General features: G+C 38.2%; 1 protein-coding gene across 1 annotated transcript in view; it reads left to right on the forward strand.

The window, feature by feature from the left end:
* The window catches only part of TENM3 (teneurin transmembrane protein 3), a 236,638-nt gene that overhangs the window by 46,881 nt on the left and 162,912 nt on the right, over positions 1–26,845 (forward strand). Inside the window, exon 2 of the mRNA XM_050973933.1 lies at positions 18,615–18,824. Coding sequence (XP_050829890.1) covers positions 18,623–18,824 — 202 coding nt within the window. The 5' untranslated portion in view covers positions 18,615–18,622. The remainder of the gene's footprint in view (positions 1–18,614; positions 18,825–26,845) is intronic.

Raw genomic sequence — 26,845 nt, forward strand, 5'->3', positions numbered from 1 at the left:
TAATTTCTGGTTATATCTCTTAAGCAGTTGTGTTGCTGTGCAGAGACCTCTGTTTTGCCATGGGTCCGTAGTTCCTTTAAAAGCCTTTGGTCAAGTACTTGTTAAAAGCTTTTTTTAAATTGATTGACTGGATCACTGGTTTCACATGTTTGTTTGAGCTATTCAAAGAATTGGGTTAATTTTGTAAGGCTTCACTTAATGAAAACTGAAATTTGATTCTTTTTAGACCCCACTTAGGGCCCACTTAGTCTTTTTGCTATTATAGTTTCTATTAACTTCACTAGCGTGTAGATGTCAGGTTTGCAGGTTGCCGTTCCCCTGGAGCTTCTCTGGGACCTGTATTAGGATTTGGCAGCACACTCGCCACATTGGAGACCTCGAGTAGCAAGGCACTGTGGAGAGGGATGTTCATCAGTAATTCAGTAATTCTGCCTTTTCAGTTTGCGCTCTCAGGTGAATGCTGTCTAGTGCCAGCCATTTCTTACTTCATTCACGGGAAAATGTGGGGTTTTTTTCCCATACTTATATAACACCCACCATAACAGAGTTCCTTGTTCCTACTAACATAATAATAATAACAATTTTAATCATAAATTAAAACCAGATCATTTGTTAAAAGCTGGATTTAAAAAATGCAAGTCTTATTGCAAGTAACATACTATTACATTTTACTTTGTTTGATTTTGTATATTTTCATTTCCCTTATTTGTGTTTGAGCGAATGAAGCAAACAGTTGAAGGAAGGGCAAGATTTCATTTAAGGAGAAATTTTTTTTAAAATCCTGAAAATTTATTGAGTTGCTATTTCAGTTATATAAATCTGAGATGTTATTTCGAACCATGGTCCTCTAGAAAGGAATATTTTTAATTTGGCAATTTCTTTTTATTGAAAACACAGATGTCCTCTATCAGTAATTATCAATCTTAAATTACATTCGACAAATTTTAGCTTATGGGTAATAAATGTGTGACAGCACCATGTGTGGTTTCTGAGTGAAGCTTTTGTCATATTTCTTTTTGGGGGAATATTCATTTGACATTCCTCATTACACAGGTCCCATTCAAAGCTGAATAAAAAACACGACTGAAGGATACTTTTGGGGTCACAATCTAACATTTCTTTGGAAAAAGCTGTTTCAGTGTTTGTATTATATATTCAGATTTTAGGGATTTGGAAATAGATTTTAGACACATTAGGCTTAAATTTTGAATCTGTCAAGTTCCTGAGCTCTTAATGCCCTTAAGTGGAGTTCTCACTCTGCAAGGCAGAAGAATATTGCAGGTGAAATCCTTGACAACAGGTCCTTTTGCTTCTTGAAAGCAAAGAGCAGTGAAGCTTCTCATGTATCTGCGGAAGCGTAGCCATGATTTCACAGCAGAGCTCTGCTGAGGACAGCTCTGTCCCACTCAGTCTATGAAGGCAGAGCAAGAGATTGGTTTTGTGTTTTTATCTTACAGAAATAGGCTTTGTGGGCCTTTATAGAGTCCCATGTGATGGAAAAACTGGCAGCTCTGATGCTCCAACTTCACTCTGCTCTGTGTTTCACATCCTGTCAGCCCTCAGTGGGAAAAATGACTGATTCCCTTTTTCTTCTGCCATGGGCATTCAGGGCATGAGATCTGATTCATCACAGACACACCACTCAAGCTGATACTGCCATTGTGCTCACATTGGAGGAATGAGAAAAGAGTACCATTGTAACTGGGATTACAGCATTTTTCCAGTTATGCATAAAGACTTTGCCAATTATAGGAAGAACTAGCTTTTGTATTGTATTGGCATGTTTTCAGTTTGTCAAGGTGAAAGTAGGTGAGGTGAAGAGAGAAGAACAGGGCAAAAATCACTAACTAGGTAATGACATAAAATTAATTACAAGTAATACATGGAACTAACATGATGTGCAGTTAATTTAAACTGTTTGGCAGGCAAAGGTTTAATTAAAATTTACCTGTAGAACTGAGAACTGTTTATGGGGGATTCACATAGAACTGCTTGATGGAGATTTTGTTCCTGTTCTTTCACTTTTGAAAATTATTGTGGACAGATCAGAAAACTGAAGTACTATCATAATTCTTCACTAGCACAGGGAAATAGCATGTAAGAGAAGTGCCAAGTTCAAGTCCAACCCTACTTTTTTAACGATAAGTACATGCACTTTACAGAATTACAGATTTCAGGACAACTTCCCCACATCCTCCCATAATGTCTAGGGAAATAATTTTGGTTTTGCCTTCTGAAAGACCTCTTTGGCAATGTATTTTGGTAGTATCAGAAACAGGGCAAGGAACAAGTTGGATATCAGCACTCCAGTTTGCTTGGACATTGGCAAGACCCTGCTGTCAGATTTTGTATTGAGGAAAAAGAATCCCTCACAAGCCTGAATGACAAAAAGCTTTGAGGCCTTTCAAATTAGGTTATGCTTTTAGCCAGCATTACCTGCCAGGATTACAGAGACATATTAGAGCCATGTTAAATCTAGTTTATTACAGGGATCTTTGGTCTCCTAAGGACTAACATCTATATAAAAATAATTTGAAAAAGTGTAGGAGAGAAACTGTTTAACATGAGGAATTTTAAAGTTTGCTTCAAACAAAATAGACATAGAAGAAGAAGCAAAGTAGTTTTTAAAGAAAAAAAAAAGAAAAACAAAAAAAACTCTAGAAGAGTGAAAGTATGGATGATAAGAGGCATTATGTAGAAGATGGTGTGGTCTTTGGGAGATTTCTGAGGATATGCCAGGGACAGGCATGAGCTGTTGATTTGTGCATACCAGCATCTCATGACAGCTGATTTAGTACTAACATTGCCTTCTTTGTACATAGCCTATCCAACATAAGACTGTGTAATCCACACACACTTTTTTATACCTGCACTGAGTTTTTCTAAGACAACAATGTTGATCTTCAGATCTGATATCAGGCTTGATATTTTCTGGCCACAAATTGGCCATTTGTACTTTCTTTCTAAGTATATAATGACTATAGCAATAATAATGAAGCATTGTGGATGGAAGTGCTCTTGGAGTTTACTCTTGATAGAGAGTAAGAAATCTCAAGCTGAACAATAAAGCTTGGTCTATTTTTCAGACCTCCTGTGGAAAGAGCAGCTACAGAATGCACAGATAAACTGGGAGTGACCATAAAATGATTTCAGGAGGTGACTTAAAATCCAGATAATTTATTTAGGGAATTTCTTCTGAGTGTTCTCTCAGGGAGTTTAGGGAGGCACAGCTCATATCCTATGTGACAGGATGATTTGCAGCCCCATGGTTATTTCAGTCAGTTGTCTGCTGCCCTTCAAGGCCTGGCTGAAGTCTTTTGATGATTGGCCTCCTTTCCTCAAGCTCCCACTTGTTCAACACACAGCAGCAAGCCAGCCTAGCTCGCAGCCAGCATGCTTTCTGCTCCAAAAAGGCTTTTGGTGAGGAGGGTAACCAAGGCCAAGTAGTGTGAATTATTCTTCAGTCATAGTCTACTCCCAGCTGTCCTCTTTCCTGGCAGCAAAGGAGCAGGCAGGGATTGCATTGGGCACAAACCCAGAGGTAATGCACATGCAGAATAGCCATTGTGTGTTTAGTAAATCCAGCTTTTTCGGATCCACCCTATTTAGCTGGATCTTTACAGCCTGCAGAAAGTGCTGCTCCTGCTGTGGTGTGGAGCTGAACCCCACTGTGGTAGCTGACATGGCTTGATGCGTGTGTTGCCAAATGTACCATCATTTCACTGGTGACACTGAGAATAATTTCTGAACTTCACTGGTGTAGGCACTGTCTACTTGAAATGTAGACTGGAGGAACAACTAGCAGATTCCTCCTTTTTGCCTGTTTATTTTAGGTCTTAATAGACTTAAGTATTTCAGGACTCTGTAGTAAAATAAATGCCTGAGGGAGTCTGAAATGTTCACACATAACTAGGGCTGGCAGGAGAACAAGAATTCAGTGTCATGAAAAATTTAGCAGGCTTGGCATTCATCTTGATGAGGAACTAAACACAGTTCTTCAGAGATTCTAATGAAAAAAAAAGAGAGGTAACAAGTTGCTCTGCTATTAGCTGCAGGCTCATTAGCTGGGGCACTCACCTGGAAGGTAGGAGACCCAGACTTAATCCTCTGGCCTGAATCAAGCAAAACATTCAAATGTCTTTTCTCTGGTTCAGCTGCTGTCTCTGCTGGTTTGTCACCCTGACATGGCCCCAAAGTTGGGGATGCCATCTGAGATGCCTCTTCAGCAGCAGATGGGAACAAAGGTAGTTCTGGGTGTCTTCTGGTGTTGAAGGGTCTCTGCAGTTTGTATTAGTGAGTGGTTGTGAGACAGTCCATAAGAACTGCCCAACTGTCTCTACTTAGCCCATTGTTTTTTAAACAGGTCTTGAGTTTGCTTTCATGAAAAGTAAGCAATGACATTACCAGGATTGCCTGTGTCCTTATGTTATTCCAAAGTGTCCCAAAGTGCTGTAAATAATTTCTACATTTATTTTAGTATGCCAGTGCTTTACATTAAATGGCATAATTCATTAACTCGTGCTACAGTCAACCTGCCAACATGTTCTTGTCTTGATAATTTTTTAAATGGAATTTTAGTGGAATAAATTAATGAAACTGTAACAGAAAAGGTCTCTGAAACTTCTTGATTGTAATGTGAGGGAAAATAAAGAGTGTTCATTCAGTAAATAAAAGACTAAGGAAAGGTAAAAGGGAAGAAGGTAGAGATTTCCTTAGTTGTAAAAGGGAAGGCTAAGATATTGGCAAGCCTTGTCTCTAGGAAGTCACAGGTGCAGGTTCACTGCCTTGGCTTCACATATGTTGTGCAGTTCTCAGAGGTCTGTTTCCTGCCAGATTTGCAGCATTCAGTTCATAACCTTTGCAGGGGATTGGAGGCATGCAAGATAAAAATACAGTATTTTGCAAAGCAAACAGGAGAGAGAACATGCATTTCTGCCCTCAAACTGGGATCCTGGTAAGAGATGCCTGAAGTAAGAAGATAATTTGATGCACTCTGTCCAGTAACTTTACATTCAACTCACATGACAGCCCCTCCTTCAAAGGCTGTTTTTTCATTTGGTTTTTATGGATAACATCAATGAAGACTATTTTGAGCTGGGGATGGGAGGGGAAAAGCTGAATGCAGTTAATCCAATAGATTCCATGAAAAGAGACTGTGACCATAAAAACATCAAAAAAGCAGTTGGGTGTTATTGTTTATGATGAATTGTTTTCTGCTAATCAGGCATTTTCATAAATGTATTTTCCTTCCAAATGGGTATGTTGTTATTCCCATGGAGCAGCTGCAGTAACATATCATACTGCATATTAGGATTTTTTCTTTCAAATGGAATGATGTATGAGTCACTTATGCCTGAAACATTGTAAAACTCGTTCATATCGCATCTTCTGAAGTAAATAGATCCAAAAAGACACTTGCAGTGAAAGTTGGATTCCTGAGAGTTTGTAAAGGCTGATAAATGTTATGGGCTGATGCATCATTTTTACTCAGAAGAAATTTGTATATGGTTCTCAATATTACTGCCTGCTCACCTCAGCATGCATAATCTTAACATCAGTGAGGCAGAGGGCTTTGTATTAAACTGCATTGATTAACAGCCTCCTCTAGTCACACGATCTGACTTTGAAGTATCCTGTGATTTGTTTTCTGCTTGTGCATGTAACGATTCTGACCAAGAATTGACTTTGCAGGCTGAAACTGCTTAGAAATATGTAATGAATGGTAACTGCATCAGAAAACATGTAAAGAATAAATATTTGGACCACTACCATATCTCAAAGATAAATAACAAATACAAACAAATCACAAAAAAAAGGTGTCTCAGATAGAGACACTTTTTCTCTTGCTCAGAAGAAATGAACAAGAGAGCTAAGACTATTCCTTTATCTTTTCACTTGGAAATCATGACATTTCAAGTGTAGGAGGTGAATTTAAGTTATATGTAGTAACAGCAACTGCCCCAGAAAACTGCATGTGTGTTAGGCATTAACATGCCAAAGAACAAAATTAATGAAATGTGGATAAGCCTGATTTCAGTTCTGTGTTTCTTCTTTTCTCCATGCTTATAAATTGCATTTTATAAGGTCTGATCCTTTCAGAATGAGCATCTTTTAAGTGTTCCTGCGTAATCTCTTCCTTACATGGTGCTGCATTATCAAGCATTGTATAAAATTAGTTATTTTGTGTTGATATGAATGCAGACCAAGTCAAGCCATTAGCTGGGTTTTTCAGGAGCTGCTCTCATAATTGGTTGCATTACAACTTTTCATAAAAGAGGCATTGTGTGAATACAAATGTAATCTTGCCCAAGAACCTGTTAAAAAGTGTCTTTTTCAGAGGAGAAAAAAAACTAGTCAAGTAAGAAATTTGTTCATTTCTTTTCTTATCAGTAAGTACTTTGGTACATGTTTTGGCAGTAGAGATTCGTGAAGGCTGGTGGGAAGGCGTGCATAGTCTTGGAAAGCACATGCCATAACCTATATGGGGAATTGTAGTTTTACTGGACAGGCCTTCCAGACCAGTTGTTCTGAATGCTTTCTGTGCAATAACTGGTTTTTATCTGGCAGCTTTTACTGGTAATGAGGGGGGGCATCTTGCAAGTAGAATATGTCAACATTAATAATTTTTTCAGGAACTCAGAGGCTTGTACATTTTCTACTGGCAGTCCTACTGTTTAGCTGAAGAGCAGTAGTTTCAGAGTTTGCAAAGCACTCAGACAGCAATTTCCTTTCTTCCCTTTTCAAAGAGATGGATAACCTCTGCCTGCTGGCAGATATGGATGGCCCAGCTGGCGTGTCCCTTGTCCCTGGACCAAGGCCCAAGGATTCTGGAAGCAGCTTGGCAAAAAGAGGGTTTGTTAACCTTGGCTCCACTCAGGCATAAACAAGCATTTTCTCTATTTTGGAATTTCCCCCCAGTCTATTGGTCCTTTTCTATTTTCTTCCAGATAAAACCTCGTCACACTAACTGGTGCGGTTTACTTTACTTAAGTTTTTACTATTCTGAAGTGGTCAAGTTGGCAAAGAAATAAAGATTATGATTTTACTGCTGGATTTCATAGCTAATATTTCATGAGACTTTATTAGAATGCCCTTTTGTTCATTAGCTCATAACTTTATGAAAAGCACTCTTGGACTGAAATTTTGTGTGTTTAGTCTGAGGCCAAAGGTATTTTTTCAACTCCATTCAGCATTTTCTGACCTACCTAAGCTAATGTGAGGGGTTTGTATATTTATTTAAGAATTGCTAAGTCTGTTCTTTTGAACTTGAATGGATAACTAACCCTATTTGAAATTTGTGGTTTTAAATTGTACATATTGCTAGTGCACTTAATCCAGTCTTGCCAAGTGTAAATGCAGATAAAATGTTAAAATATTAAAAGCTATCAAACAAAAAGTCTATATACTAGTCAAAATATGTTCTGTTTTAGATAGCAATAATTTCTTACAGTGGAAGAATGACTAAATATATGCAACTCTGTAGTGCTTCACAAAATTTTCTCATCAGCTAATACATTATTGCTTATATCTTCAGGCAAAAATAAGGGATTTTGTGGGGTTTTTGTTTAATGCTGAGTTTCCATAGACACCTAAATACAGAGTCCAGCTTTCTCACAGTTCTCAGTACCTTATAGATTTGATTGTTCTCAGTTTTCTAAATAATTCCTCAATGAGGCTTTGTCAAAAATGTGGTCCCAAAATGCCATCTCTGGCCCATTTCAACACTGCTGCCTTAGCAGCTTTGGTAGTGAGCTGACTTCAGTGATCATGCAGTGGGTTTTCATTTAAGCTTTCCAGCTTCTTGCCTGTGGTGGCCTATTTGTTTCTAAAGTAGAAACATTTTCTCCACATGGGCAAAACTGATAAGTTCTCTTCCAGCAGAGAAATAAATTACATACTAGATGTAATGAGACATCAATGTCCAGTAAATGTCCCGTTGCTTGTGAGAGTGGTACTGTGTGAGACAACAGTCAATAATTTTCTGGTAATTCTCTAATTCCTCCCCTCCCCAAAATTCCTTTGTTAAGGAGTTACATTTAATGTAGCAGAAAAAAGCCCTAACGAGAAATGGAACTTGAAAGTGCTACAGGAAGGGAAGGGCTCTTGATAATGAAGCAGCAAGAAAGCAACAAAAATACCTATTTCAGTGGTGTTACCTTCAGGCTCTTCCAGAGTTCACCACTGGTTAGGTAAGTTTGATGTTTCACTGGCAGGACTGCTTTCTCCTTTGTCATTGCTAAATGCATGCTTTTGTAGGTATGGCAATTCTTTAGTGTTAAGGGAAATTTTATTGGTTTGCCTCTTTTGATTGGGAGAAGGCAGGGAGCAGCAGCATGATCTTTTTGTGCACATGGAAGGCTCTGGTAGTAGTGTTGCTTATGCTGATGGCTGCTCAACATTGTGCTGGTCTCTGCAGAGCCGTGCTGGGAGGCACACAGAGCTCCTGGGGGAGCATGTACCACTCTCTGGGGCAGCTGACAATCAGAAGCTGGTGAAGGTGGCAACAGTCATTGTATCCTTCCTTCTCCTCCTCTTGTTTTGCTCTTCTACAGCTCTGGTCTTTTGAAATAGCTACAATCCAAAAAATGCAGCTCACAGGGATATGAATAACCACGCTAAAAGAACTAATTGGTTAGAGCCTGGTGCTAATAAGACCAAGGTCATGGGTTTGATCCCCATTTACATGAGATGGGCTTGGTGATCCTTGTGGGTTCCTTCCAAATCAGAATATTCTGTGATTCTTGTGAATAATAAAAAATAGGATAATTTTTGTAAGTAAGGTTGATAGAAGTCTTTTTCAGCAGTTTGTTGCTCTTTGTTCATACCTACCAAAATCTCTTTAAATTGCTCTGTGTCCTTCTGAGAAAACGAGTCCTATTCTGCGGTCTGCAAGCATAAGCAATTTGATGTCATTAAGAAGTTCTCTGGATGCTTTTTTTGGAAGATGTTGTTCCCTTTATGGCAGCCTGCAAGACAGTGGCCACACTGGTAGCAAAAGTAGGCAAAACTGGTATGCCTGTCATTGCTTAGACTGCTTTTTTCATGTAGGACCCAGTAGAATTAAGAAAACCAGATTTAGTTAATTAGTATTTGATTTCACTCCTCTTTAAACTTCTTCTTACAGGGGTGGGAGGAAAGAGGGTGGGAAATTACCTGATTCTAAAAACTGAATGATTTGTGAATCATTCTCAGAAGGTTTATTTCCTCATTAAGAATCCTCTCTCCCACTCCCTTGCAAAAAACCTTCATGTTGTCTGGTGTTCATCAAGATGCATTTCCTGTCCTGTTCAAAAAAGACATTTTCTGCTCCCCCTAATTTAGCCTAAAGCAACTGTGAAAACACAAAGTGCATTGACTACCACTGAGTTATGTTAGAAGAATGATAAACCAGATGTGACATGGCTCAATCCATTTCACCTCTAATAATAAAAAGTCATGGATAGAAAGAACAAAGAAGTGTTTCTTCAAAGGTTACTTTTATAGGTGATTACTCTTTATGAATTGTCATCTGAAAGAGTATCAGCATCCAGAAAAATTACAGTCTTTTACAAAGGTCAGGATTGAGAATGGAGACTTGGTAAACATTTCAGCATCATTGCTGAGTGAATATAAGACAGAGTGGCTGTCCTTCCTACATTGATTATAGTATCTGCCAGCTGCTCCATTTTTGATCCTTGGTTCCATTTCTGGAAATGCAGGAAAAAGAAAAAACCCTGTTGGGTTTTTTTCCTGGTTTTAGCTTGTGTCTGTGGCATGTTTATAGTATGGATTTTTTGAACATGAAAATCCTGGCAGGCTTTGGAGAAGGGCTGGTATCTTTCTCACAGCACTGTGTAATGCTTAGTTTGGTTTGCATGTGAATCGATAAGTAGCAAGTAGAGAGAACGACTGGCTGCACATTCCCCCTACCTGAGAGATCTCTCCTGCCCTTTCCCTGCCCCCATGTAGTGGTCAGTGAAACAATAGGCCCAGGTAGATGTGCACAGCCATGGAGGGCTCTGACTGAGGCAGAAGTGATTTGCCATGCACGGGTGCACAACCATGCTCCTCTGCCTCTTGGCTGTGCTTGAGCAGGCACCAACTGCTGTGGTAGGAAAGGGCCAGGTCTGTGGCCAGGTTGCACAGGAGCCAGATGGGGAACCCAGGAGCTTCCCTGCGTGCATAGTCCAAGTGCTACTGGCCCTTGGAGACCTTCTGGCTCTGATGCTCCAGCTGATGAGTGCTGGCTGTCAGGGCTTGCAAGTCGGTTGCAAGTGGCACTTGGCTGGGCCAAGACTGCGAGTGTGCCACTTGTACAGCCGGGTCGGTGGCTGAGCTGGTGTCTCCTTGTCCTGCTGTGCTCTATGAGACTCCAATCACAAGGCAGAGGAGTCTGAATCCCAGCAGATGCTCTAAATGGAGAAGTGACATTTTCATGTGAGAACTTCTACATCTCAAGTGAAGATAGGAGTTAATCAGAGTATTTTACAATCTGGCATTGATTTCAGCTTGCTTCTGTCCAAAACTGCGCCCCCAACCCCCCCAAAAAGATGAATGCTTTTCTAAAAATACAGAGACCTATCACTTAAAATGATTGTCTGAGTGGAATGAAGATTTTCACTCTTCTGGGAATAGCTCTCTGTTCCCTTCCAGTATTTTTCATGTGCACTTTTAATTGATATTGGGGGAAGTAAACTGAAAGATTCAGTTGAGCTGAGCAGAGTAGCTCCTAAAAACGTAAACCCTGGATGCTAGAGATGCTTGAGGTTTTGATGCCACTTGTGGACTTTGTGCGTAGGTAAATGGACCTTTGCTGTACACCTGGCTTTTAATTTATAAGGTGATTCCTTTTGAAAATAATAATAGTAAAAAAAATATTTTTCTGTAGTAGGAAGAAAGAGCTGTGCATTTTGGTTAGAATCCTGTGTCAGTTAAGGCTCAGATTCTGCAATTTCTTTGCAGACAAAACTCTCATTTAAAGCAAAAATGAACACTGCCTGAACTCAGGACTGAAGACAGAGCTGTTGTGGTCATGCAGTCTGACCCCTGTAAGAACAGGGCTCTCCTTTTCATTTAACAATCTGCTGAACAGCAGCTGTTAACTTTTTGAAACAACCAAAATGCTTCAAAACATAAAGTGCTTGCTTCAGAAATGTGTGTCAGTTCTAAGGCATAACTGGTTTTCTTAAGAAATCTTTCTCTTTTTTAGAAGATAATTGCCAGTTTTATATTAAGAGTCTGGTTATTATGCTATACTTCCAAGAGGGAAAAAAAAACCAAAATACAATATTTCAGGCCATTATTTGTCTTGCTTTCTAATGGATTAATTTTGTTTTTCAAATCAATGTCCTTTGATTATGGTTTTGTACAGTTTTACAAAACTGTACAGTTTTTTCACAGTCTATAGAAGTAGTTGCAACTTTGTGAGTTAGAATACATGTCAATATAATACATCTGTTTTGAAGTGATAACTTTTTGAGGAAATATAGGAAAAAAAAATAGATGCCATTTGTGTTTAAAGTTTGCATCTGACATGAAGCCACAGTTCATCAGCACTCAGAAGGATTTGAAACTTCAAAAGTACACCTCCCAGTTCATGGGTAGAAGGGTCATTATCCACTATGCTTACAAATAAAGCAAAACACAAATGGAAAATCCACAATAGATCACAAGCATCATTTCTATGCATTTGAAAGCATTTATTTTTAAAAAGAGTTCTTGGCATGTAATTTCTTCTCACTGCACTGTGTTTCACTGTAGATGGATTCATACAGTCATATTTATATGTGTGTATATATTTGGAAGACTGTCTATGCATGTATTCCTTGGGGAGCTCTTCACAGTAGCTACTGCAGTGGTCAACTCTGGTACAAATAGATAAAGAGAGTTGTGTTGGTTATAAATAATTGTTCTTTGTCTGCTATAGAACTGCACTTTTTGGTAGTTCCATTTGCATGCAGAGTATTAATTAAGAGATAACTGTCACTGCAGGTTGGCTGCAGAAGGCTGCAGGATCCAGCAGAGAGATAAATGCCAATGCCAAGTCATACAGGTTGGAGAGCATACAGGAAGTCTGTAATGAAAAATTAGTTTAAAATGATAATTCACTTGTTACTAACTTACTGTTTTATATGTAGAGATGAAAAGGTCCAAAATGCAGTTGTTAAGGGTTGTACATACCAGGTGCAGGGGCTTGGGGGTTTTTAGGGGCTTTTTTGGGGTCAATCTACATGTGACACACTAGAAATTGAAATTTTGGGATGCGATCAGTAAACTTGTTAGGAGGGTATAGGTGCCCTTTTTAACAAGAGTGTGTACAGCTTTCAGCACACTGGGAAGTCTTAGAACAGATTGCAAAGAGTCATCTCAGCTTGATTCAGAAGGCTTGTAAGTGTCCTTCATGTTTGAAAGTGTTTTGGTTTCTAATTAATTTAGCCAGAAGACATGTTATTTCTGACCTTCAAAAACCACTGTCTGTCTCATCCAAGTTTTACAAGATCCTTAAACTGTTTTTTTTTTTAAAAAAAAAAAACAGCCCGAAAACAAAAACAAGCAAAAAAAAAAACCCACAAAGAGCAACCTGCCTTGTCATGTTGTGAGCAGCAAAGTACAAATAGAGATATATAGCTATTCTTAGTGATCCAGTATATGTAGAACATGTTTTTCCACAGTATGGGGTCTGGGTTTGGGTTTATATGACATAGTAGTGCCATTTAATATGACATGAAATCTTCATTTCCATTAACTCACCAGCAAAAATCCCATTAATTTCAGTAAAGAGATATCTACTTTGCAAATTGTAATTTAATACGATTTTCTTACTGACACTGAAGTCAGTAAGAATCTCTTTACCACTTCAAAATAAGACTCTCTTTCTGTGTGCTTGAGATGAAGATAGAGGAATTTTTTTTTTCCAGCCTCAGTGACAAGGGCTGCCAACACTGTGAATGGAAAACTGCACTGTGCTGCCATAGCTAAACAGCCTAAACAGAGCTGTCTCCTGTTGTGTTGCTTTAAGCAGCCATCAGAATTTGTACATAACGTGGGTATAGGATTTATGCAACCTGATTGAGGTGGAAATAATGGCCCTTCAAATTTTTATAGTGAAATTACTTTTTCAAAGTACGTAGCTTGCAATGCATCTTATGGAAGTAAGTTGATAATGCCAGGATTTTGGGGACAGTCTAGATATATGAACAACAGTTCAGCGTTAAAGAAATTCATGAAGCAATGAAAACTAAACATTTTTAAGATCATATTTCAGCTCAGGAAAGTTTTCGTTGCCTCATGAATTATAGTCAGAAAAATCTGATTTATAATAAGAATAGAAGATAAACAAGGTTTTTTCGTTCTTAGTGTTATTGCCAGCAAATTCTCTCTGCTTTAAGAGTTTGAATCTAGTGGGAAGATTTCATAAGTGCACGTGTTTTAAGGCTCCTCAGAGACTCTGGGTCATCTATTTCAGCCTGTGCACCCTGCAACAGCAGGAGGTCATTACTACTGCTTCTCTCCCATCCTACTTTTCTCCCAAATGCCATTTTCTAAAAGTGTCTATCTCTGCTTTCTCTAAAATACATCTAGTGGAGATGCAGTTCATCCAGGCACTCATTGGTGTTGTTGAAGCTAAGTGTTTCTCTAGCAACTGGTGACCTATGGAGGATGAAAGCTGAGCAGTTGTTGGGGTTGTTCTTTGTAATACCATGTAAATAAGCTTAAATGCTGTGAATAGCTTCTTTGTGTGTGGGGGGGGGGGGCGGTGGTTTGCTTTGTTTTGGTTTTGGTTTAGTGTGGTTTTTTGGTTTTGTTTTTTTTGTTAAGGGAAGGCAACTTGTACCTAGCTGTAAACTGGGGGTTGTGGCCAGGTGGAAGTGCCTGAGGCTCTGGGCTTGAAGGCACAGCTCTGTCCTGCCCCAGTCCTTCCTCTGCAGCAGCCCCACTTTCCTTCCTTGCTCTGATACCCCTGGTTTTGGGTAGCACCAATTGACAGAGGCTCAGCTTTAGACTTAGTTAAGCCTTAATATGATTAAAATAGAAATTCCTGTACATTACTACCAGTTCATTGTTGCAGTCTTCTCCATTATTTATTTGCTGTCTTTTTATGGGTTGCACTTACCATACTTGTCCCTTTGAGGTTTTCAATATGTGACATCAGTTCTGCTTCCAACTTGTAATTTGTGCCATGTTTTAAATCAGTGTTGATCGTGGCAGAGAACACTGCGGGTTTTTTTTAATATAATTACTTTGTACATATGTATTTAATGTATCCACTATTAGCTCAGGTGTATTTCTTTTTTAATGTTCTTCTTACAACCTATTTTCTTTGTGTTTTGCTTTCTTTGGGGACTCATATCCTTAGCAAATGTATTCATCTCTTCGCATATTGCAGTATTGAATCTGTTCTTGCTGGAGTTTGGCTGTATTTTGCATTTTCACATAAGATAATTTTTTTGAAGTACAGAAAGATCATTTGAAGTCATATGTTTTCAATTAAGAAAATGCCAACAAAATAAAGTGTGTTTTTCCTCATAACTGACCTAAATAATGAGATTTAAGTACTCTTAAGTCCAGTATATTTGCCTGTGAAAAAAATCTTACTGTTGAATCAAGTTCACATATTAAAAACAAGAACTTTTGCTTTTTTAAAATACAGGCAAGAAAGTCAAAGCAGAACAACCAAATGTTTTGCTAGGTGCAGAAAGAAGCAGAATGGGGAGAAAATCAGAAGTAGTATTTTTGTGGGTTTTCTTAGAATGAAATATTCTTAGTGCTGTATGCTTCTAAGCTGTATAGAAAAAGTGTTATAATCAATCTAATTTGCTTTTGTTATGCTTAATTATTTTTATTATTTATAAGTTAGTTTGTTAAGATTTCAAGAGGGGATATTACCAAATATTTTTAAATGCCTTTCGTTCCATGTAAAAAAAAGAATTGGAAAGAAATATGCCATCATTTACGATTCCTCTAGAAAGTGTGTTAAGTATTTTTTTCCTTAATGTGTAGCTTATTCTATAAATGGCAGTATAGATAGCTATCTCTCTTTTTGCTTGGAATCAAAGAGGAGCTCACTAAAATCTGTAAAAATCTGCCAGTTCTGCATGAAGTTGTACAGAAATAGGTGTCCCTGCTGGTTGGCCTAGGGTTCTTGTGAAAAATTGGCTGGCTCCCTTTTCTCTGCAGGCCATGTAACTTGGTGACAAGAAAGCAACAAAAGGAGGGCTAGGGAGAATAGCCATCCTTTATTGGGTGAAGGGGGAAAATACACTGATGAAGGATGAGGAAGAATCTGAGGTAACTTAATGCCTTCTTTGCCTCAGTCTTTAATAGTAAGACCAGTTGGCCTCAAGATCCCCAGCCCCTTGAGCTGGAAGACAGGAACAGGGAGCAGAACAAACCCCTGTAATCCAAGAAGAAGTAGTCAGTGACTTGCTATGCAGCTTAGAGACCCACAAGTCTATGGGGCTCAACCCTGAGGTACTAAGGGAGCTGGCAGAAAAACTCAGTGAGCTACTTCTAGTCATTTACCAGCAGCCCTAGTCAAGTGTGGATGCCCCAGGTGGCTGGAAGTTGGAGAATTTGACACCTACAGGGAGGGCCAGGGAACTCCTGACCTGTCAGCTTGACCTCAGTGCCAGGCAAGGTCATAGAGCAGATCATCTTGAGTGCCATCATGCAACATGTACAGGACAAACAGGATCAGGCCCAGCCAGCAGGGGTTTACAAAAGGCAGGTTCTTCCTGACCAACCTGGTATCCTTCTGTGACCAACTGACCCCCTTAGTGGATGAGGGAAAGGCTGTGGACGTTGTCTACCAAGACTTAAAGTTCTTGATGCTTTCTTCCACACCGTTCTCCTGGAGAACCTGGCTTCCCGTGGTGTGCCCGTGTGTCCTCTTTGCTGGGTTAAAGACTGACTGGATGGGCAGGCCCAGTTTTATCAATGATCTGGAGGAGATCATGTGTGCCCTCATTCGGCTCACAGATGACTCCAAGTTGGGCAGGAATGTTGGTCTGCTGGGGGGGTAGAAGGTTCCACAGAGGGATCTGGACAGGCTGGATCAATGGGCTGAGACCAATTGTATGAGGTTCAACAAGGCCAGGTTCTGGGTCCTGCACTTGGGTCACAACTCCATGCAATGCTGCAGGCTCGGAGAAGAGTGGCTAGAAAGCTGTCTGAGGGAAAAGGACCTGGAGATGCTGGTCGACTGTCAGCTGAGCATGAGCTAGCAGCATGTCAGGAAAGTTTGGCTTGAATATTAGGAAAAATTTCTTCACTTAAAGGGTGATCACAACTTGGAACTGGCTGCCCAGGAAAGTGGTTGAGTCTCTATTCCTGGAGGTGCTTTACAGACATGTAGAGGTGACATTTAGGGACATGGTGGACTTGGCAATGCTGAGTTTAAGGTTGGACTCAATGATCTTGAAATTCTTTTCCAACCGAAATGATTCAATGATTGTAAGACCTGCCTAGAATTAGGTTTATTTATAAAAAGTTGCACAACTTCCTGGTAGTCTTACAGCCCTATCAACTGATTTTTGCAGTAGCAGAGTTCTGTCCCTGCTGAGTGTAGTGGTGGGAGCTTTGCCAATACCCTTGCACTTCCACCCCACACCTGACACATGGCGTATTCTGAACTGAGAAATTCAGTAAACCAAATTTACTGAAAAATTCAGGGCACCCAAGTGGTGCATGTTCTGGATAGCTACTCATCAGGGCTGTGTCAGCTAGCCATGTAGCACTGAAACAATTATAGATTGGAATAAATGAGGAAGTTTACAAAACAATTAAGGAGCCTTGGACACAACACATTTTCAGGCAGCGTGTATGATTATGATTTGTGCAATCAGGGCTCTGTTATGCCTGAAATGTAATGAATGTAAATTGAGAAGGAGAAAGGAAGCATATTGAGAAGTGTATTTATAAGGTCCAACTACTGAAATGTTGACTTGCTTCAGACAGTACATACACATCTGGAACATATTACTGTAGCTCTCCTGTAAGAGAGGTCCAAAGCAAGTAAAGGAGGTTTATTCCAGGATAAAAAATAAATATTACAGAAAGCCCTACCTTTTTTTTTTTATTGGAACTATTCAAAAAATGAAATATAACGGCTACCTAAATCAGTTTAAGTATATCATAAATAATGCATTAAATATTCCATCAAGAAATAACCACAAGTTAAGGTTACTGAAGCAAGCAATGTGAAAAATCAAGGTGTAGCAAAAAAACCTGTTGGCATTTTATCTCGAACTACAAAATATGCCCATTCCCTACTTCTAAATTCGCAAGTTGAGCCCTGTAAAATGTCATTCCCCCATATTTTTTATTTCCCTGATTGTAAACCTTGGGTTTTACACAGGAGTTGCTTGACTAATAGTAAGTGCTCACTTTCCTTCCAGGACCAAGCCTCTATCTTAAATTATAATAGCATGTGCTGTTCACTACAAGAAGGGGTAAATGATAATCTGGAAGTATTAAGTAAATAGTTTGTGGTGTGGCTATCGTAGGATTCTTCCCAGGGAAGCCAATTGGTAAGGACTTAGCAACATGTTTTACAGATATTTAAGATACTATATGATGGTATAAACTGAATATGAAAGAAAATAATAATAATTAGCATGATTTTAGCAGTGTACAAGGGAGGTGGAGGAAAGGTAATTCAAGCTACTGGTGCCAGTATGATTTATTAACATTGAGAAGCACAGCACCTCTGCAGCATAACTATGCTACTAAGTGCCATAAAACCAAATCATTATATGATGAAAAAAGCCCCCTTTCCTCTAATTTAAATTTAGATTTATAGTTATGAATTATAACCATGCAGATTAATCTAATTTTGGTTTTAACATAAATTATGTAATAAAGCTTCTTCATATTCTGGCACATTCCCCACCTACAGGCAACAACACTTATTTCAAAAGTAGTCCAGCAATCTTACTCTGAGTAAGATCTGTGCTCACTAAAGACTATCAAGAGCCTACATATTCACAGGGTGGATTAGGTAATTCTTTCTCCCTTACATTCTGGTCTAATTATTGTTTCATTGAAGGACTAAATGCATTGTTATGATATCCTAAGGCTTTATTTAAATCTGTCTTCCTCCATGATGACTTTAAGATGCTTTCAAGATGCAGGAATGGGAGGTAGTCATTGTGTATGCATGTTTTAAGACAACTTTTGCAGATGGACACATGTTTGACCGGTGAAACATTTTGATAGGTTTTAAATAGCATATGTGTCTGAGAAACACTGCTGAAAACTAAAAGTTCTGTCAGAGTAACTCCTGTGGTAGATACATACGGCTGTGAGTTTCCCTGTATGTGTGAGCTTGGAAAACTGGTTCTGTTTCTCTGCTTATTTGTATCACTTTATTTCACTATTAGATTTTAGACAGGAGTGTCCCACTGAAAAAGCAATCCTGTATGATAAACGCGGTTCGTTGAAATATCAAGTCATGGCATTTTGGTTTCTAAAACACTTAAACCAGTTTTTTTTCAGGCAATTGTCATATTTTCTTTGTCCATCTTTTTTTCTTGTTTGAAGTAGAATATTCACCTTTTGCTGATACAAGAAATTAATTATTTGTTTTTCATATGGTATCTTGACCCATATTTTAAATGCTTTTTATTTTTTTGTAGGTCCTCCCATGCCATCCTCCTCATCTAGTCCATCAGTTACTGAACATTTACACTCCCCTCCTCCATCACCCAATCTCCATGACAACCAGAGGTGGTTATTAAGTAATAATGCCAGCCAGCCAGTTCAGGACTCTGATACAGATGAGGACTATACTGCCGGCTCATATCTAGTACAGACCAGTGATAATCCAGTATCTGTCCCAGGTCATGGTAAGAAGAGGACACTTTGTCCATAGTTTAAATACCCTTTTATTTTCCATCTTCTTAAGAAATTGTCTAACAAAACTTAAATATATCAAAATGACTGTATTTTAAACTGATTTTTCCTTAAATGCCACAAATTGTTTCTATTTTACTGTAAGATAAGCAAGAGTAGAAAATAACTGCTAATATAGAAAAGCTCATGTCAGTTGTTTAACAGGCAATGCTTATTAGTGAAGCAGTAGCTGTTAATGATTTATTATGTAATGTAGTTCTTAGCAAGTGACTAACCTTTAGTTGTACTTTTTAAAGGGTAGACTGAAGTTAGTTAAACTGTTGTGATACTTAGCTTCAGAATAATGTAAGAGTTTTCTTTTACTGCCTCATCAAGTTCAGCGGGTTCCAGCTGTTCCTTTCATTTCCTAAAGGAAGGGAGAGCAGGACATTTTTACTGGATATGGCACTCAAGACTGTGGAAAAAAGCTCTAAAGAGAGCTCTGAGATGACAGGAGGCAGTGGTGGCTTCTGAGATGTAGGTTTCCAAATTTCTCCTCCTTCCAACCAGTATCAGTAAGCAAAAGGAGTGACATACTTAAAACACCAGTGCCTGCTTAAACATTCTGCCCAAAGAAACCACTTTTTTTCTTTTCCTTCTTTTTCATTTTGTCTTCTTTTTTTCTTTTTTCTTTTTTCTTTTTTCTTTTTTCTTTTTTCTTTTTTCTTTTTTCTTTTTTCTTGTTTTCTTTTTTTCTTCTTTTTTCTTTTTTCTTTATTTTTTCTCTTTTTTTCTTTTTTTTCCTTTTGTTATGAAAAACTATCTTAGCCACAGGTGTCCATTTCTGTTGCATGACTGAACAGATCTTCTTGGTGTAGGAGTAGGCAGGCTGGAAGAATAATTTTTTTAATTCACAGCCCTTCTCAGGTAGATCAGCAAAGCTTAGAACAAGCCACTTCATATTCTAAGAACCATTCTTGTGTTTTGATTGTTAAAATCTCACCTACAGATGAACCACTAGAGGGGGTATGGAGAAATATTTTTCTGCAGATTGCACATCAGCTGATTGGACAGAATTATTTTGCCAAGCATCATACTAAATTTGAGCTTCTCTTCTTAGCTTTGAGTGGAGTTTTGGTGTTGTGTCTAAAAGGCCAGTCTGCTAAGAGCATTCGTGTATGTGAATTTGATATGTTTGGATTAAGGTCTTTAAAATTGATGATAACTTTATCTTTGCATGTTCAACTTGCTCAGTACTTAATCTGTGAAGAACTCAAAAATGGTCATGTAGTCATAATCAGGGTATGTTGTTGTCCTGGTTTGATAAGGAAGTGAATTTTTGGGAGGCTTTCTTTTATCTCTAGGAATATGAATATATCTGTTAGAAAATATATGCATTATCCAAAAGGTAGCCTGATTTAGTTCAATCAGGCAATATATTTAGATTACTATATCCCCCAACCCTTCTTTTATAAATGAAAAATGCAAAAGCAAGACAAAATTGCTAAAAATTTTGAATAGTTGGGAGGATCTGCTTGCCTCTCTTAGGAAGCTAGTAAGTGTTCATCATTCCTCTAGATTTTAGTCCTTTTGCTGCTTCTGAAATTTAAAACAGTTGCTTGCTAGTGAGTTCACCAAACTTTAGGAATGTTCCTTAACCTGTTCCATCCCAGACAAGCTAAATTAATTTCATCTGATCCTGTGTCAAGTCTTGGCCTTTTAGCAGAACAGTGTCAGAGGGGTTTTGATTACAAGTAGGACAGGAGTAGCACTGTGGTATTTGTTAAGACAGTTGTTCTTTGTAAGACTTTTGCTAAGCAGGAGGAAAACCCAGCATACTCTGCAAGTGTTTTTTTTCCTTTTCCCTCTCTCTTCCCACTGTTCTCCCCTGTATCCTCTTCCTGCAGATGTCTGATATTCACCCCTTCAGTGTATACGTGTGGTAGAAGTGTTTGCAGTTCCTTCTGTCAAATGATCTTTCTCTCCACAAGATTAGACTTGTTTTCAGAAGTGCTTCAGCTTGCTAACCACATATGCTGTATGTATAGTGACTGCCATCATTTAAGTCAGGCTTGTTGCTTTTCTGCTGGGTGAGGAGAAGATCATAGGTGTTCAGGTAGTGGATTTCCATTTCCACAGTCAGCCACAGAATGAAGGTTTGTGTTACTGGAAGAAAGATTCCTTTCACTCAGGACATAAATGAATATTGCTTGGATTATCTGCCTGATTTGCTTATGGTTGGTTTCTCATAACATATGCTGATGGCCTGTTGGTGGAGGAAAAGGATGTTCATTGTAAAACAGGGAAAAGCAGAATTTAATAAGTTAGCTACAACTTTCTTCTGCTTGATGATATGCATGGTTGTGTAGCATTGCACTGTAGTATGTGGATCTCTCCAGTTCTATCCTGTCAAGTCGATATCATTTAATTGTGGCCTTTAGTATGCTCTTATTTGATTACTGCATTTTCTTTTGCTAAAATGGTAAATAATGCATTGTGTAGTGCTTTCACAGAAAGAAGGGGTTTTTTCACCACTTGTCTTTTCTTTTCCATCTTCATGTAAGCTTTCAGTGCTGTCTAATCTTAATGGGTTTAAAGTAAGACCAGTGCCACATTCCAGATGACTTTGTCCAGTGTTTATGTTGGCAGAGTGTGGGGGATCAATGCTGAAGCATTTAGGGATAAAAAAGGTGCTGACTGAAAACAATTATATTATTGAAACTGCTTTCAGTAATATTGACTTTATTTGAATAGCAAGTTGAATTAACATCTTCTTAGTCTGTTCAAATGTCTGATTGTTTTCCTTTAGAATGAGTTCATTTTATCAATGTATTTAATTTGATTGGCTCACTCAAAATTTAGAGTATCTGAATATGTGTGTAGAATTATATTAATCTATGATGCTGGGTTTGATTAGCTTTTTGTTTTGTTAACCAATGGGAATTAGCTTCCTTTTCTGGAATTAGCTAAAAGAGCAAAAAGAATTAGTAAAATGATTTATCAGATGGTTACCACAAGAAGCTAAGGTCTACATAGAGGTATTACTCGTAGTTTTAAAATTTCAGATCAAGTGAGGACTGTTGTGGACAGTTTAATAGGAATCATTTAATTTCTCTAAGAGCAGCGTGTTAGTAAGTCATGAAATTCAGAAGGAGATAAATTTTAGGGCCATCAGTTACAACTCTTCTTTTTCATGGCATCTCTGATTAATTTTTCTTGTTCCTCTTCTTCTGGGTGCAGCTCAGTATATGAACTGTTCCAGCAGTCAGTCTGTTTGCCTACTGCTATCAGAACAATTTATTTATTACATGTATTGTTTTTAGAAAGAGCAGCAAAATGCTTTATAATGAACAGAGGCATCTGAATACATATGCAGGGAAATGAAACAGTTGTTAAAGTGAGAGGGAGAGTAGAGTGAACTGGGAGCTGGGAGGAAAGGATTCTTGAATGTGATTGAGTTGGAGGGTTTCCTTATGTCACTAAGTCTGCTTATAAAAAATAGAAATCATGTAGTATCTGTATTTAGGCATCTTGATAAGTTTCTTCATATTTTTCCATGAAAAGTTACAGATTAGTCAGAATTTGGAGGGGAATTTATTGAAATTAGTGGCTGCTTATTTTTAACACAGAATTTAATATAATAAAAAATAAAATGCTAAATTCTTAGTTTAAACAGAGAGTATGAAGACAAGTTAGTAATATTTAATGCTTACTACTGACAATGTAATTGAAGAGACTTGAATTAGAAACTCAGATTTAAGAATTTTTACCCCTAAATTAGAAATATTGTGGGAGAACCAGAAATGCAAATTAGAGAAGGATGAATATATTTCGCAGCAGCGATTGTATAGTGCATTTGAACATCAAGGTTCTCATGTTTCTTAAAAACAATTTGTGATAATAGTTTGTGTAGTGGGAAGATCTGAAAAAAATTCAGTATACTATAAACTGGTTTTCAGTTGTCCTTGATCCAGGATCTGCCAGGTAATGCACAATAAACAAGATTTTATTCCAGCCACATGGGAATTGCAGATTGATGGGCTTTTCAGTTCAAAATGGCTAAGCCTTGCTACAAATTTGGAAATCTAGACCACCACTCTGAATTTAAACTTGTGAAAGAGAAAAAGTAATGTGATAAAGCTGGTTGAATGAAAAGGTATTTGAACTCTCTGCATTCACAGGTCTCATTGTAGGACATCTCGCTCTACAGACACCAAATGTGCTGTGGCATAATTCTCCTATAAATTGAGGAATTTAGTTCATGATGATTCATTAGAACTTGATGGAAGAGGTTATACAAAAGTATCTGCCATACAGAAATTATTGTTTTCATTATCCCACAATGTCAAAAAGCCAAGGTCAGAGCCTTTTCCTTTTGTACAGGTACCTGAGGGAATAGGTGCCCAATGCTCAAGGCTGGCACTAGTAAAGACCAGATATAACACATGTACAGAGCATAGGTGTGAATTTTATTAGGTGTTTGTTAAGGGTGTTTTACTCTTCAGATTTTCCCTCCATCTCTCATGTTTTCTGCCTAGATACCACAATTCATGTATAAGCAGCATAACTAAACAATCTGCCTCACTTCCACCTTTTTCTTTCCACCAAGAGCAAAATTTGAATGGAAGTGTGATTGGAAGTGCTCACAGGGATTTGTGCTATAAGTTAGTGGAAGATGCTAGTGACTTTTAAGGCATCTTTTCTTTCCTTGCAGCTCCTGTCAGGGTGGGAAGAGGAAAATGGGATTTTTCCCTTCATACCCAGCTGACTTCTGAGAAGGTTGGAAATAACCTATGAATATTGAATAGACCCATGGCAGATTAAGTTTTAGCCAATGTGGAATTACCTTGTGTGTTTTCTGGTAGTCCTGCTTTAGAGCCTACTAAACACTTCCCAGTCCTTACTCCATCTCTGCTTTGCCACAGTTACTCCAAAAAGGAAGCTGCATGTGCTGGTGAGCTAGAACTTGGCAGCCAGGCTGTCACCTGCCATGAAACTTCACAGAAGGAGTTCTTTTCATTTCCTGGAATATTCTTAGTAGGAGGAAACCCACAAGGATCATCAAGCCCAGCTTTTAAGTGGATGGCCCACACAGGGATTGAACCCCCGAGGTTGGTGTTATCAGCACTATGCTCTAATGAACTGCATTTTAGTAGTTCAGATTATTGGGGAACAAAAGGAGAGGAAAGGGATTGTGACACAAGAGGTTCTAGGACACAAGGAAACAAAATTGAGGTAATGAGATTAAATGCTTTTAAGCTCTTTGGGTTTTTTTCAGAGGAGTATATATATTTTTCTGTGGAGTGTATATATGTATATATATATACTTCTTTTCCTTTTCATCATTCTCAGAGCTGTCAGTCATCTGGAATCTCTGATGGTATCCACATGCCTTATTTTCATTGTTGTCTTACACATTGTTTAATGAGATTTTTATCTCTTATCTTATAATTCATGATAAATTAAATTTTGTCATTGTTGTATCAGTACACACAATTTGCCCTCAGGTCTGACGCTGGCCCAAAGACATGTTCTTTGAAAAATTAACTCAGATCTGTTTGGTTTGAAATACTCTGTGATGATAAATTAGGATTAATAGTTCAAACTAGGAGGAGTTGTATTGAAGAACATCCTGGGGATATCCTATAATCTTGGTTTTATTTAACATCCTCGTTAGTTTTATGGATGACAGAGTAAAAATGGCCCTAAAAAATTCCCAGTGATACTAAATAGCAAGTGTTCTCAGTGCCAGCTAGAGACAGAATGTTAATAGAAGAGGGCAAGGAAAGATCATCAATTGTATAGCCAGAAACTAACAAAGTGAAATTAGAATTGAAAAATATAAGCTGGTCTGAAGTGCAGTGTATTCAGGAAAAGTCTAAGGAGAAGTGGACCTAGAGAGTTTTAATTAGGTATTAATCTGCAGCATGGTCTGACTCACGAGTACTGTTTGAGCTGGGTATGTAAATGTATCAGCAAAGAGGGATTCCTAGACATAGAATCGATGGAATAAAAGTTTGGAATTCAGACATCTTGCTTCTTCAAAGTTCCTGTCAAATTCTCTTATTGCTCTTTATTTTACTGTTCAGATACTTGCATGAAAACAATTATGAGGTTAGAGGTATTACTATATGGGAATAGGTAAGAAATAAAACTTTGGGTCAATACGTGGCCTAAGCAATAATGAATTCTCTTTGCTGGCAAAGAGAAGCTAATAACCAAAGATAGAATGGAACATGTTGCATGCAGTGTGGGGATACAATTAAAAGTACCAGGATGAAAATAAGGAAAGGAAAGATTAGGCACATGGTGAGGAAAAGCTGTTTAACAGTGAGCTAAGATATCAAACTCTGTCCCAAGGAAGTGACAGAAGCTCTGTCACTTTGTAACATGATATTAAAACAAATAAAAATATAACTCATACTGCTGAGAACAAATCTACATTCCATTAGGAGAAGGTGGACTGAGATAACCTCCTGGAGCTCTTCTAGCAGTACTTGTGTGCATTTCAAATCAGGTATATGTGAGCTTGTAGTTTATGACAAAGATTTCGTTACTAAGCTATGGCTACGCCTGTTACGTTGGCAGCCTGCATGTTGAAATGCATTGCTGGTTTAAATATATCAGAAAATGATTTGTCCTGTAGCCCAGACCTCACTCTGAAATTGTCTAGACCTTCCACAATAAATCATTTGCAAAACAGCCGCTTTCCCTTCCCACGTGTTGGACCATTTTATATCCTGCAAAATTACAAAATAAGATTCCCAGTTCTCAGTGAAAACTGCCAATGTCTTCTGGGCATGTACATACTCGTGTAAATATTTTGTAAGCAAAAATGTTTGATACCCATAAATTCACAATGCCCGCGATGCTGAATAGAGGTACTTGACAAGCTTTCTGTAAATACAGAATAAGTTCATGTTATAAAAATACATGCTGAATTTTTTTTCTCAGGCCAGAAACAGTTTTGTTTCAGCCAGTGTGTAGCAATGCTTGCAGCCTTCCTTGGTAGCTACAGAAGCATGTAACTCTCTTATGGTGCAAAGTCAGATATTGCAGGAAGGCAGATATTTTTCAGGAGCTACAGATCAGCAGATTTATGTGTTCCACTTGCTTGGGGCAAATGTAGTTGCCTTAAAAGCTTGAAAATTGTGTCTTGAGTGCTAGCCAGTTTATTTTTTATCTCTTTTTGATATTTGATTTCAATTTCATGAATTCATCTTTTTATCCTCTTTCATTGGTTTTTAAGCCAAAATTCTGTCAACATTGTTCCCTTAATGTACAAGAATGTACATTTGTTCAGTTTAATTAAGCATTCAGTCTGTTTGCCAAGAGCAAATTACAGTTCCCCAATCTCACCCTCACCCCTCCAAAATCAAATTGTGCAAAGTGGTGGGCAATTACTTCTCGTATCTGATTGTTTTAAGTCATGTTTAGCTCCTAAGAGATTTTTGTAGTTTTCAATCTCTTACTATGTTAATTAATAGAAGAGCCAAGACCCAATTATTTCTCCTCAGATTGTGGCCTTTGTAGCCTTCAAAGAACAGTCTCCCCCACACCTCCTGTATCATTAGCTGCAAAATATCTTTCCAGAGATGATTTTGGCCTTTTCACGAATCAAAGGATTCAGAGTGACAAATTATCCATCTTATACTCAAATGCATGCCAGATGGGACAACCTGCCAACTGTGTATCGTAGTGCGGATATCATCTGATGTGGAGACATTTTCTCCACTCCTCCTTCCCCATCAAAAATCATATTACAAAAAAATCAGGCAGTTTAAGAAAATCTGTGGAGATAAATTCCTTCTGAAATACAGTGAAACATAAAACCAGTTTTACTGAAGGAAGCACCCTGCACCCAAATGTCAGCTCACTTGAAGTGAACTAACATGTACCTGGCGCGATGGATGGAACGTAAGAGTCAAAAATGCATCCTTCGCTCTTGCCAGTGCTTGCACACACATCGTTTCCTCTGACTGCTTGATTACAGAACAGACATTTCCTAATTGCAAGATAAGGAGCTTGAATTTAA

This window comes from Serinus canaria, chromosome 4 (assembly GCF_022539315.1).
Source record: "Serinus canaria isolate serCan28SL12 chromosome 4, serCan2020, whole genome shotgun sequence".
NCBI lineage: Eukaryota > Metazoa > Chordata > Aves > Passeriformes > Fringillidae > Serinus > Serinus canaria.